At 35.0% G+C, this 14,342-nt stretch overlaps 2 protein-coding genes across 2 annotated transcripts in view; both read right to left on the reverse strand.

Annotated features, from left to right (window-relative positions):
- LOC109841475 (protein WVD2-like 4) overlaps positions 1–3,180 on the reverse strand; it is a 6,496-nt gene extending 3,316 nt beyond the window's left edge. Inside the window, exons 1-10 of the mRNA XM_020410445.1 lie at positions 2,942–3,180; positions 2,162–2,444; positions 1,867–2,074; positions 1,737–1,783; positions 1,580–1,591; positions 1,197–1,273; positions 1,062–1,151; positions 867–927; positions 714–785; positions 511–621 (exon numbers count right to left, since the gene is read on the reverse strand). Of these exons, the coding sequence (XP_020266034.1) occupies positions 511–621; positions 714–785; positions 867–927; positions 1,062–1,151; positions 1,197–1,273; positions 1,580–1,591; positions 1,737–1,783; positions 1,867–2,074; positions 2,162–2,416 (933 nt within the window). The 5' untranslated portion in view covers positions 2,417–2,444; positions 2,942–3,180. The remainder of the gene's footprint in view (positions 1–510; positions 622–713; positions 786–866; positions 928–1,061; positions 1,152–1,196; positions 1,274–1,579; positions 1,592–1,736; positions 1,784–1,866; positions 2,075–2,161; positions 2,445–2,941) is intronic.
- LOC109841483 (calcium-dependent protein kinase 27-like) overlaps positions 7,945–14,342 on the reverse strand; it is a 14,264-nt gene continuing 7,866 nt past the window's right edge. The window contains exons 4-8 of the mRNA XM_020410453.1: positions 11,349–11,501; positions 11,129–11,244; positions 10,222–10,389; positions 9,499–9,723; positions 7,945–8,231 (exon numbers count right to left, since the gene is read on the reverse strand). Coding sequence (XP_020266042.1) covers positions 8,109–8,231; positions 9,499–9,723; positions 10,222–10,389; positions 11,129–11,244; positions 11,349–11,501 — 785 coding nt within the window. The 3' untranslated portion in view covers positions 7,945–8,108. The remainder of the gene's footprint in view (positions 8,232–9,498; positions 9,724–10,221; positions 10,390–11,128; positions 11,245–11,348; positions 11,502–14,342) is intronic.

Below are 14,342 nucleotides of genomic sequence, written 5' to 3' on the forward strand. Positions count from 1 at the left end.
AAATTGAAAATGCAACAGAAAACAAAAAATAGTCAAAATGAAAAAGATAAATGGGCCACATATATGCTACATGAACTACCACTAGATAGACAAGTGTTGAGGCCCCATCCAGGTAGTCACATAGGAGTAGATGGACCTCAATGCTCCTATCACTTTCGAATTTCTTACATAATGAGATCTCCATGAAACTACAATAAACAAGGAGCATATCAAAATATAAAAGTAACATTTAACTTAACGTATGGTATAAAAATTGTATCAAACATAACAAAAGAAAGACTTGGTAAGTCAACAGTCATGATATAGATACCAAACATAAAAAAAAGAAAAAATTTGATACGTCAACGGTCAAGATATAGATACATGTTTCTACCGAGTACCTATAGACTACATTGTTAAGTCCTACTATCAGCAGAGCAGTGCAGAGGTGAGTTAAAGAGTGAAAAATTGCCTGTATCTCATAAGGCATCCATAGTCAAGCATGAAATGTATAAAAATCACACAGGTTACCTTCTTCAACTCGACCGTTGGGGGACTAGGTTCCTGGTAAAAACTTGGCATTGGTGTCGCTTTAAATGTCAAACTCTTCCTAAACTGTCTGATTTCTGCTTCTTGGCTCTCCTATATTACATAATTTCATACAGAGCTTAGTTAATATTTAAACAATCATATATTATTCCAGGAGGAGCTCAAAGGAACGGACAGCTTTCTACCTTAGACTTTTCCTGCAAGTTAGTCTTTTCCATTTCCTTTGCGTGGATCTTCTCCTCTAGCTTCAAGTAGAACTGAAGAACCAATTCCCATTCACTATTTGGTCTCTAGTGAAAGGAAACACATGTATAAGAATAAAAAAGCTTGTCTTTTACCTCCTTTCGTTTCTCAGCACGCTCATCCAGTCTGAAAGAAAAACCAGAACCAGTGCTCTTCCTGTGAGGCATAACACGTAGAGTTATACTTCTGAACATAGAACACCAAGAAAGTGAATTCAAGTCTAATTGCAGAACAAAATAAAATAGGTTCAACATCCTATAACAGGAAAGATGAGCAAGGAAGAAACATACGATGTAGTGGAGTTGGCATCATCATCACTTTTGGCTGGTATCGTTTGTTTCAAGGTCTTCAACGATTTCATACCACCATTATTGGACCTGCTATGAAAATGTTAATCCTTGCAAGCCAAGTAAAGATCATCTGACCATCTATTATTAGTTAAGTGCACAGAACATATGCAGTGATTAGTGTTACTTTGGAAACAAAGTGCAACAAGAAAGGCCTAACCCAACCACAGATGATCAAAATATGTAATCACCCATTAAGTCAGGTGGTGCTCTCATATTCAACATTTTCCTATTATTTGGATCATTGGGTGAGTATTTGAATTGTAAAACAAACTATGAAAAGGATAAGTTATCCACAGGCCATATTTGAAAATTGAAAATTGAAAATTGAAAATTGAAAGTGCAAAACATCATCAACCACTAATCCAGAAGAGCCCAGAAAGCTTCTATATATGCAACAAAAAAAGGCCATGCTAGAAGAGAAGTCAGTTGTGAAACCATAATCATGCTGAATTCGAGACAAACTTAACAGGCTGATTGCAGGGAAGGAGTTCAGTAATGTAAGTAAGACTGAAGATACATTCTATGGTTGTAAGAATAACTCCATTTACAAACCTATAGAAAGCCTTCTTGAACGACAAAAAAATATAACTTCATCAGGCAAATTTGAAGACTTACCATCGGCTTTCCTGCCACAACATTCTTCCTAGCACTATTTCCACCTGCTTTCGTGTCCATAGTAAATAAGAAAACAATCTGAAAACAAGAACAATCTTACTAAATAGAAGTAACTTGGTAGATAGCTAACCATTGGTAGTTCCTGTGCCATTCATCAAATTGTTGGTATCTCCTTTTGCCTGCTTAACAGTTACTGGGCTCTTCCTCAATGCACTTGCAAGAGAACCCTTAGCGGGGAAGGAAAGGCTCTGGGAAAGCCCTGCCCTAGGATTTTTCCTTATCCCAGAAACCCCATTTTGACCAGCTCCATCCTTTTGTGCTTTTGAGGACTCACTTTTCTATAAAATATACGGTTCACCATGATAACAAGTTCCGCACAATTCAAGCTCTGATAAAGAAAAGCAAATGGACATTCAATAATGTACCTTTAGAAAAGCTGACCCCTTGCTTTCCGGAGCCACTGCAGTAGCACCTTCAGTCTCAACTCCAGAAGTAGTATGAGCTTCAGTTTTAAAAGATGGGTCTTCAGGTACGCCGTTATTTGCTTGCAAGGCTTCAGTTATACTGGGGATAACCTCATTTTCCCCATTAACTTTCGAACTCAATTCCAATGCCACTGGACCTTCCTCCAAACCCCCATTTCTAATCGCTTCAACTCCATTCACAACTTCCATTGCCATATCTAAGGGGCAAATAGGAGACTGAACACTGCAACGAATCAAGTTGTTCTAAAGATCAGCTCCTTTTACTAGTCCCTTCTGAGGCACTACAATATCAATACAAAACTAGGATAAATTCCAAATAACCCCCTCATTTATACCTTCAGTGACACTTATCCCCCCTCAACTATTTTAATAGCACTTATCATGCTGGGATTCACATTTACGAAGTCTAAATTGCAGAAAACGCCCTTCTGTCTTACGAATTGAGGGGATGCTAAGTACTAACAAATGAGCAACCTAAAACCTAAAGATAAATGACCAAATAACTGCAATGCCGCAATATTATTCACTTAAAAAACAGTAAAGAAATCATACCTAAGAGTGTGATCGAGCATTAGAAGCCGAATTCGCCCAATTAAATGAAATACAAACATCAAACAACAAAATTCTCACACTCCACCAAAAAAATCGAAAATTTCAAGAATCCAGAATCAGAGCAGAATCTAACAGATGAAGAACGAGTAGATACTGATCGAATCATACCTACTGACTCCAAATCCCAAAGCTAGAGCACGAGATCCATACGCTTCAGACGATCCACGAATCTAGAACCAGCAGCCATGATCCGACCCACTTCGGAGAGATCGAAGCTTGGCGGATCAAGATCGAGAGATCGAGAGATCTATCGACTCCCTCGAAACCCTAATTTACCTCCTCGGCGATCTCAGATTCTCCCTCTCAAGGCTCCGACTCCGTCGCACTGAATCAAATCACTGGGCCCGGGCGATTTTTTGTTTCAAACTAAAGAGATAAACGAGCACCCTATTCACGAAACTGCCACTTAGTCACCTGACTAAAATACCCCTGCGTTTATTCCATGTTAAACGACAGTTGTAGGGGTATTTTGGTGAAGTTGGGGTGCGTGACCATGTAGGGAGAACGTGGGTCTGTCCTTCTTGCTGACGTGGCTACTTGAGCTGGCTATGTGAGGATCCAACGGCCCGTAACGGAGAAAGGATGAATCCCGACCGTCCGTTTTACCCGGAACATTCCCGCGTTGCGGCTGCAAATATTCCGGTTGGTGGTGGGTTGCCATCGCGCTGGCGTTCGGTGAGGAACCGAACGTTGGAGTCGGACGGTCTCTTAAGTACAGTCTGGGAGTGGGCGCTTTCTGCATCTCGACCGTCCGTCTGAAACATGCTCTCGTGCCGTCGATTTATATCTGACGGTGGGTTGAGCCTAAGTAGCGGGGCGCGCGCTGATGGGGAGCTATGCGGGAAGGATTTGGTGGTCCACATCCGCAGGTCGTCCACTTGTAATCGGCAAGGCGGTGTAGCTTGTGCGGGTTGAGTCGACGCTCTTTACGATGGCGCTGCTAATAGCAATTTTTTTACCGTTGTTTCAAATGCTCACGGGATTATAAAAAAGGTGTATCTGGAAGTGTCTAATATATATATGGGAAAAATGCTTCCGGCCCTCAAAAGCCAAGTGAACATGTTTTCCACCCTCAAGACTTGGTCAATGGGTGTTTTACCCCTAAAAATAAAGATTTTGTTTTCTGAGCCCCAAAACACAAAACTCAAGACATTAAAGCATGTGAAGATCATAATACCCTTCTCTCTCTCTTTCTTTTTTTATTAAAATATGATGAAGATTATTTTGTTATTTTTCTCTCTCTCTCTTTATCATGATGTACCAAAAGGATAGTTGAAATGATTGATGAGGATTATTTTATTATTTTCGTTTTTTATTATTTTCGTTGTTTGTATTGGGAGGTTGTTAAAGTTACGGGTTAATTGTTAAGGTTACGAGTTAATTGTTAATGTTACGGGTCAATTGTTAAGGTTATGAATCATCTCTCTCTCTCTTTCTTTATTATTAAAATATGATGGAGATTATTTTATTATTTTTATTTTCTCTCTCTTTTTATCATGATGTACCAAGAGGATAGTTGAAATGATTGATAAGGATTATTTTATTATTTTTATTTTTTATTATTTTGGTTATTTGTATTGGGAGGTTGTTAAAGTTACGAGTTAATTGTTAAGGTTACGAGTTAATTGTTAATGTTACGGGTCAATTGTTAAGGTTATGAATCCTCTCTCTCTCTCTCTATCATGATGTCAATTGTTAAGGTTATGAAATGTTTGTATTGGGAGGTTGTTAAAGTTACGGGTTAATTGTTAAGGTTACGAATTAATTGTTAATGTTACAGGTCAATTGTTAAGGTTATGAATCATCTCTCTCTCTCTTTCTTTTTTTATTAAAATATGATGGGGATTATTTTATTATTTTTGTTTTCTCTCTCTCTCTCTTTATCATGATGTACCAAGAGGATAGTTGAAATGATTGATGAAGATTATTTTATTATTTTCGTTATTTATTATTTTGGTTGTTTGTATTGGGAGGTTGTTAAAGTTACGGGTTAATTATTAAGGTTACGAGTTAATTGTTAATATTACGGGTTAATTGTTAAGGTTATGAATCTCTCTCTCTCTCTCTCTCTCTCTCTCTTTCTCTCTCTCTCTATCATGATGTTTCTTTGATGATATGAATCTCTCTCTCTCTCTCTCTCTCTCTCTCTTTCTCTCTCTCTCTATCATGATGTTTCTTTGATGATATGAAATGATTAAAGAGGATTATTATTTTATTATTTTTGTTTTTTATTCTTTTTGTATTTTTAGAATATTCGTTGTTAAGGATAACTATTGGTTGTAAAGGTTATGCATTGATTGTTAATGTTACGGGTTGGTTGTTAAGGTTAAGGGTTTGTTGTTAAGGTTATGGATTTGTTGTGTAGGTTACGGATTTGTTATTAAGGTTACGGGTTTAATTGTTAAGGTTACGTGTTTAATTGTTAAGGTTACTGGTTTAATTGTTAAGGTTACGTATTCAATTGTTAAGATTACAGGTTTAATTATTACGGTTACGGTTTATTAATTGTTAAGGTTACGGTTTAATTGTAGGTTACGGGTTTAATTGTTAAGGTTACGGGTTTAATTGTTAAGGTTACGGGTAAATTGTTAAGGTTATGGATCCCTTCTCTCTCTCCCTCGTAACCTTAACAATTAAACCCGTAACCTTAACAATTAAACCGTAACATTAATAATTAAACCGATAATCTTAACAATTAAACCCATAACCTTAACAATTAAACCATAACCTTAAAAATTAAACCGTAACCTTAATAATTAAACCCGTAACCTTAACAATTAAAATCGTAATCATAATAATTAAACCCGTAACCTTAACAATTAAACCCGTAACCTTAACAATTAAACCCGTAACCTACAATTAAACCGTAACAATCTTAACAACAATTTAAGGTTACGGGTCAATTGTTAAGGTACCCGTAACCTTAACAATTAAACCCGTAACCTTAACAATTAAACCCGTAACCTTAACAATTAAACCCGTAACCTACAATTAAACCGTAACCTTAACAATTAATAAACCGTAACCGTAATAATTAAACCCGTAACCTTAACAATTAAAGACGTAACCTTAACAATTAAACCCGTAACCTTAACAATTAAACACGTAACCTTAACAATTAAACCCGTAACCTTAACAACAAATCCGTAACCTACACAACAAATCCACAACCTTAACAACAAACCCTTAACCTTAACAACCAACCCGTAACCTTAACAATCAATGCATAACCTTTACAACCAACCATTATCCTTAACAACGAATATTCTAAAAATACAAAAAGAATAAAAAACAAAAATAATAAAATAATAATCCTCTTTAATCATTTCATATCATCAAAGAAACATCATGATAGAGAGAGAGAGAGAGATTCATAACCTTAACAATTGACCCGTAACATTAACAATTAACTCGTAACCTTAACAATTAACCCGTAACTTTAACAACCTCCCAATACAAACAACCAAAATAATAAAAAACGAAAATAATAAAATAATACTCATCAATCATTTCAACTATCCTCTTGGTACATCATGATAAAGAAAGAGAGAAAACAAAAATAATAAAATAATCCCCATCATATTTTAATAAAAAAAGAAAGAGAGAGAGAGAGGATTCATAACCTTAACAATTAACCCGTAACATTAACAATTAACTTGTAACCTTAACAATTAACCCGTAACTTTAACAACCTCCCAATACAAACAACGAAAATAATAAAAAACGAAAATAATAAAATAATCATCATCAATCATTTCAATTATCCTCTTGGTACATCATGATAAAAAGAGAGAGAGAAAAAAATAATAAAATAATCTTCATCATATTTTAATAAAAAAAGAAAGAGAGAGAGAATGGTGTTATGGTCTTCACATGTTTTAATGTCTTGAGTTTTGTGTTTTGGGGCTCAGAGAACAGATTCTTTATTTTTAGGGGTAAAACGCCCATTGACCAAGTCCTGGGGGTGGGAAGCATGTTCACTTGGATTTTGGGGGCTGGAAGCATTTTTCCCTATATACATATAGAGAGAGAGGGCAAAATTCCTATCAACTTAAGTTGATGTCCACCAAAGTTTCTAGTCACACATATATTAATATAAAACACATTTTTATATAATACATAGATCCCTAGACAATATGAGTGGTTAAAAACTTTGGTGGACACACTATTTGTTATCCACTTAAGTTGNTATATGCCAAAATTTATTCCCAGCATTAACACCAAGCGTTTGATAACATCAAATGTTATTCATAAATTTACTCGATTTATTAATGAACCTCGAAGCTTCCCCCGCTCGAGATGGATAGATTCCTTAGGGGCTGTTTGGTTGTATGTTTTTACTATGTAAAATGATGTAAAGTGTAAAAAAGTGGGTCCCAATGTCAGCTTTCATCACTTTCAATTGTTTGTTTGTAGTTGTGAAAATAATGTAAAGTGATTTCATATGCTGATGTGGTTTGTAAAGTGATTTCATGAAAAAAAGACATGATTTTAGGAGAAAGCTAACATTAAAGTTAGGAAAAAAATAATAAAAAATAATTCCAACCAATATGATCATTTGAATAGGGACCACTTTTTACACTTTCCAAATAATTCCAACCAATATGATCATTTGAATAGGGACCACTTTTTACACTTTCCAAACAAACAATTAAAGTTTTATTTTACAAACCAAACAAGTGTTTTATGATTCCAATGGAATCAAAAACAAACAAAGAAAAGTATAAAAGTGAAATTGATGAGGTGGACAACAACTTTCCAAGTTGTGTCATAAATACACAACTTTACCAACAACAACCAAACAGCCCCTTGCTCTCCAGTGATGTAAATAATCAGCAGCGGCCTCAGCTGTGAATCCCTGTCATTTGGTAACGGTGTCTCCTAGTTATGATAAATTGGAGTAATTAAGAACTTAACTCCAATAAAAATCCATGCCAGCTTAACATCACCTATAAATTTGATTAAAAGTTCTATGTAAAAAATGCATGTCTGATTCAGGAAACTGCCCTCTGTAGCCAAATCCCATGGACCAAAAAGACTTTTGAGTGATTAAAGCAGATCCTCTTAATGAAGACAAATTCATTCTGATAATGGTTAAACAAAGAGCAATAGGAACAGGATAATAACTGGAATCATTCATTTCTAACAAGTAATAAGAAACTTTACAATGCTTACTCATGTATGTTTATAATTTTACAGCCCTAATAGGAAATGTACAAAAAGTAGGGGGGGAATTTTCTATGGAAAAAGGTCAAAACTCATTGCTGCTATGAGTTCAACCAAGCTTTAATGCTTCCCTAAATCCCATGCTGTAACTATCCTGTAAACCTTTCTTGCCAAATCCAGCATTTCCTTTTTGCATCATGGCGACAAACTCATTGTAATCAATCCGCCCATCCTACAAAAAGAGCACAAAGGAATGTTCTTATTTAAAAATTTTAAGCTGGAAAGAAGAAAAGGTAAATAACAGCAAATATCACCATGGTTTTTAAAGAAATGACGGCCGATCCTTCCAAGGTTTTTAAAGTGACAATTTTTTCCCTCCTTATATTCAACTTTTAGTCAAATAATCATCATGTTTTTTATATAACCGTCAATTTACTTATGGGTAAATTTGACAAAAGTGCTTTTTAAGCTTGGCAGATTTTGAGATAACCTCCAATTTAAAAATGTCACTTAACCCAATTTAAGTTTGGGGTGTTTCAGAAAATCTCCCAAACGTTTTCAAAAATTTCAACCAACCCTCAAACAGTGTTAGGTGGACCGGTAAAAAAAAGATCATAATACCCTTTTCAAACTAACATCTAATATTAAATAAAATTAATTAAAATCCCGAAATTAGACCAAATTATAGGGGCTTTCGTGAAAATTACCTTTAAAATTATAAATAAAACATGAAAAGATTTTTTTTTCATCCTGCAAAACTTCAGCGGAGGTCCCTCATATATTGCTTAAAAATCATCTAGGCCTATGCATGCTTGAAAGTCGCTATTTGGGGTCTTTAACGTTACATCTGTTATATGCGTAGGCCCTTTTTTTTGCAAATTTATGTTAAATCTCACTGATGCGTCAGTAACATGACAAGACAAACTTGTAATTACACCAATATTTGCTGACTGGATGCTGTCCATGTAACCGACACATCAGCAAGATTCAAAAGAAACTTGTGAAAAAAGACCTAAGCTAAGACAGGGGTGACATTTAAGACTCCCACTGATTATTTCCAAACATAAAGGACCTAAACAATATTGAAAAATACATAAGGGACATCTACTGAAGTTTTGCCTTTTCTCCCAATCTTTTGGTGGATTGGGCACACATGATTTTCACATGTACAATCAGATCTAAACTAAAGCTGTTTTTTTTTTGGAGGGGGGGCGGGGCGGGCGGGAGGGCGTGCTGCGGCTGCTGTTTATCCCAAAAAAGGTTTCATAACAGGGTTTTGTGAAATTTTACCCTATAACAATCATACAAAGTTTATACATGAGAGGTAATTGTTGTGTCCAGTTCCTATAGTTTTCATATCTGCTTTTATTTCTGCATTAGCTGTAAACAAATTTAAAAAGAACTATCAAACTGTCACATAAAAAAGCTTAAAGGTACCTTTTTCTGAAGCATGCAAACCTTACGGGATTTTTTAATAACTGAAATTCTGAATAACTTACGCTATCTTGATCTACTTCTCTCATCATATCTTCTATCCGAACATCTTCAACACCAAACTCATCACAAGCTTGTTGAAGCTCGTCTGCAGTAATGAAGCCACTTCCATCTTTATCAAAATATGAGAAGGCTGCAAATAAATGGTCCTGCCTTTCTATCTTGTTCATATGTAGGGTGGCAGCTATGAATTCCCCATAGTCTATGGTACCATTGTTATCCACATCCGCCTGCAGCAAAAAGTATTTTCCTTGCATAAATCTCACATTAACAAGTTTAGACTGATTTCAATTCTCAAACATTATATCTCACAAAAATTCAGTAAATTTATGGAAAATAAATTTTTATGGTTTAATCAGTTGAACCACCCATGTAGTTTCATTGGTGCAGATAGAACCCCTGAGTTAAAAATTGACTCTTTTGCGCTTCGACAGTCACTAATTTCACCCAGGGCCAATATCTGCCAAAATTTCACCAAGGATAAAAGAGCAAAACAAATCAACCCCAGGGGGTCAACCTGCAACAATGAAACTACAATGGTAGAAAGTGCAAAACAATGATACTAGAAGGGGTCTATGCGCAATTAACCCTTGTTCATTCACCTGCAGTCCAAATTTTATTAGGGTTGATGAATGTAGCTAGGTTACATTATCTCATTATATATTGTATGATGATGTCCATGAAGGATGTCTGCATTTCAAAGATAAGCTTTGAAACTGAAAACGTACTGCCTGCATTAGGGAGTAAATTTCTGATTCCTTCATGTGAGCACCCACTCTCTCCAACCCAACCTTTAGTTCTTCAAAAGTAATTTGTCCACTGTTGTCGGTGTCTATCATCTTGAACATTTCTTTGAGGCCAGCGATTTCCTCTTCAGAGAGGCTCTCAGCAATAACCTGTCAAACACAAGTTACTATGCTTAGAAATTTTGATGACTATGCATATTTAAATCATACTTATAGTAACACGCATCTAATAAAGGAGCTCAAATAAAAGACAAACGATAGAAACGATATCAGTCATAATCGAAAGACTACGATGTTCTATGGAGAAATGCAGATGGATAAACAACGCTGAACCATAAAAAACACATAGATCATAGGTATCGGTACATTTGTTGCCAACGAATAAAGAAAATTCTGTTTCTAGAGAAATTTCTGTCATGGTAATTACATGAAGAAAGCTTACATTGTATTTGTGAACAGATATCAGAATATTTAGAACTATGAGCATCATTAATATAGAATACCTTGGTCGCAAATCAATAATCATCAATCTAAGACTTCCCCTCCACAAAGGGTCAGCCGGAAAATCAACCATATTTATGATTTGGCCAATTCATAAATAAAAGTAATTATCGTGAATTCTTATAGTTCTTTTCTTAGTATGGTCACTTTTGTTTCTAATTCCACATTTATGTTCAAACCGAACGGCCAGTAAACATATGATGAAAATTTTAATTTATTAACGTCAAGAAAGGCAAGCAGCGTCAGTTTGAAGATAAAAGCTTCTCCACATGATTTCAACTGCAGCAATAAAATCATTTTTATAGCATTCATATTAACTGTCACCAATCTCTCTTTCAACTAGATTTCCTAATTCTCTTCAACAAATCACTATACTTTTAAAACTTACTCTAAGGGCCATCTTTTTGAGTTTATTCATTGCAGAAAATTGCTTCAAACGAGATAAAACTGCAGCATCTAGTGGCTTATCAGGAGCCAGACCACCAACTTGAAGCCATGGATGACCTGAAGGAAACCCGAGTAACATGCTAAATCACTTGATAATTCATATAATTTCCCAAGAGAAATAATATTCGAGCTAATTACAGACAAATCAAACAATAACTCACAGAGAACTTCATGAGCAGTCAACCTTTTTTTAGGGTCTCTGACAAGCATTCTCTTTACTAAATCTTTGGCACCTTCAGAGATGCTAGGCCATGGATCTGTCTCAAAGTCGAGCTTCCCATGTAAAACCTGTTCGAATATAGCTTGCTCGGTTTCTGAAATTTATGCAAAAAAGAAAACATAACTTCAATTGAAGAAAAGGTATTTTCACTTAAACACCCAAAGTTTACTCTATTTTTTATTTAGATAACCCAAAGTGCTTTTTTGCCCAAAAAATACAGCAAAGTTTTAACTTTGATAAGCCAAAGTTTTCTTTTGCCCAAAGAGTACCCCAAAGTTCAACAAAACTTAACTTTCAAACCCTAAACTTTAACAAAAATTTAACTTTGATACCCAAACTTCAACAAAAAAAAAGCTTGGGTATCAAATTTAACCTTTTCTTTTATTAACTTTGGGTTATTAAAGTTAAAATTTGTTGAACTTTTGGGGTATTTTTTTGGGCAAAAAGACAACTTTGAGGTATCAAAGTTAAAAGAAATTTTGACCTTTGGGGTTTCAAAGTCAAATAACTCATTAAAGAAATAAAGTGCAACATTAACAAAGTTAAACATGAGCAAAAGCTGGACTACAGACCTCCCCAAAATGGGGGCACCCCACTAAGAAGGATGTAGATAATCACACCAGCGCTCCACACGTCAGCTTCGGGACCATAATGTTTCCTCAAAACTTCGGGTGCAACATAATAGGGGCTACCAACAACGTCCGTAAATTTATCTCCTGAAACAATAGAGCTGTCAATACAAGATCAGACATATATAGAAAATGCAGTATCATACTTTGCATCATATAGAATAGAAATCACCATTTCAATGTAAATGCATCTAGTTTTATAAGCATACAAGCCCATATATGCATATATGCACATATTTCACTTTCGAGAATGTTATGATGTTGGACAATGAGAGTAAATTTGGTAATAACAAGAAATGATGGATCATGGTATCTCCTTGATGAAATTATTGTTTGGCAGTTGTGGAATTAATAAGTGGTTGATTCCCTGAAACTGATGTGTCGATGTGATCAAAAGGACGCTAAGTTGAAAAAAAAGGAAAAATAAGAAAAGGAAAAAAAACTGATGTGTCATACAAATGTGTGTTTTTGTGTCATGTCTATATAGGGTGTGCATGCATGCTTTTTTGTCTATATATTGACAATATGTGCCTGAGTTTTGATTCTTTTGAAAATGAAATGATTTCACAATTTCCTTTACGAGCCTTGTAATTAAAGCCTGAATAGGGGAAGATTTCGAATTTTCTGAAATGCAAGATTGAATCAAGTGTTGATGATTCCCGATACTAGCACTTTATGTATCCTTTATGTTTGTTAATAATTGCTACGAAGTAGTACACGCTGTTGTAAAGTATAATGCAAGCTAGTGGCAGTTCACTAGAAAACTTGATGATAATAAGGTAGTATGAAGATGTTAAGCTCCCAACACCATTAGCAAGAGATCGACTTGACAAATCAGAATACAAGAAACATAACCAGCCTTCACTAGGAACAATATCAACCATACAAACACAAAACTAGCTCCGTGGATGTTTCCATCATATCCTTCCATAATTTTCAAAGGAAGCTCACTGAAGTGAGAATCCAATATTTATTCCAGGATGAGACACTAAATTAAGATTCTGATATTTTAACAATATCAATCTCTTATTGTTAGTAATAAAAAGGAAATGGTTATACGATACAATTGGATATTGACCTATGTATTTGTCTCCTGGTTTTTCTACCTGACATCTAGTTCACAGAACGTGAGGACAATACAAGGTTACAAGAGGTTATCCAGGATGATCTTGAATGTCTTTTTCCCCCTTTTAAATATGTGGGAAGCCAAGTACTTTTCTTGATTTAAATTTCATGAAAGGCTATGGCTCACACAATAATCCCTCCCATACACTAGCTTTGAATGGGACCTACAATTCTCAGGGGATCTTATTTTGCTATACTAAATTTCGATTAATCTTTTAGGTGTCGTGGATGCTACCACTAACAGTGTCCCAAATGTACAATTTTTTCACTGATCGTCTATATAAAACTTCAACCATAAAACCTCCATTATTGAGCGTCAAAAGATGTAACGAGAAAGCATCCCTTGGTAAGAAATTTCCATTTGTGACATGTACATTGTAAGTAAACCCACCTGCTTGCCATCTTATTCTCCATAGTTTCCTTACTAGTTGAAATCCCACTGCATATCCATCATGTGGATCCTAACTCCACCAACAAATAAGCTATTTGAATAACCATAATCCATATCCCATACCATCCATGTCCAAATGTCATTACTTTCCAATTTGAATTGGGGACCATTTACTAGCAAGTTTAAACATCTAAGACATGTAACATTATACAACAGCTAACAATGGAATCTGAGAACATCTTTTTCCTTCGAAAATACTTTGACAGTTCACTATACTATATTACATTGGCCGTCATAAGTATTGTCATGTATTAATACAAAGTAAACAAGGATCAATTAATTAACTCCTCACAAAAAAAAGCATGATACAACTTTTAGTCCTAGATTAATGAATATTCAATATCTGGATGTCTCGAGTATCAACCATTATTAGAGAAAGACCACCTAGATCAATTCTCTTCTAAACTCAGTCTAAACTTCTCGACGAACAAGAATCACATTCTCCTTACTCAAACTAAATAAATCATCCACTTCATAACGGTGCTCTTAGTTCTCTCCTTTTATATCCGTTTATTTGTATAATGTCTATCGAGGCTATTTGATTCATAAAATATTAAAAATATAATTATCATCACAATTTACAAAGTTGGTCTCTGCCAAAATTCTTGCAATCAATTTGATTGTAATTTTCTTTTGTAAAAGATGATCCTCTTTTCTACCATACTCACAAATTGCAATGAACAAACAGTTGAACACAAAACTATAATGATCAACCCTCATCATAACTTCC

The sequence above is a fragment of the Asparagus officinalis genome, chromosome 1 (genome assembly GCF_001876935.1).
Source record: "Asparagus officinalis chromosome 1, Aspof.V1, whole genome shotgun sequence".
Classification (NCBI taxonomy): Eukaryota; Viridiplantae; Streptophyta; class Magnoliopsida; order Asparagales; family Asparagaceae; genus Asparagus; species Asparagus officinalis.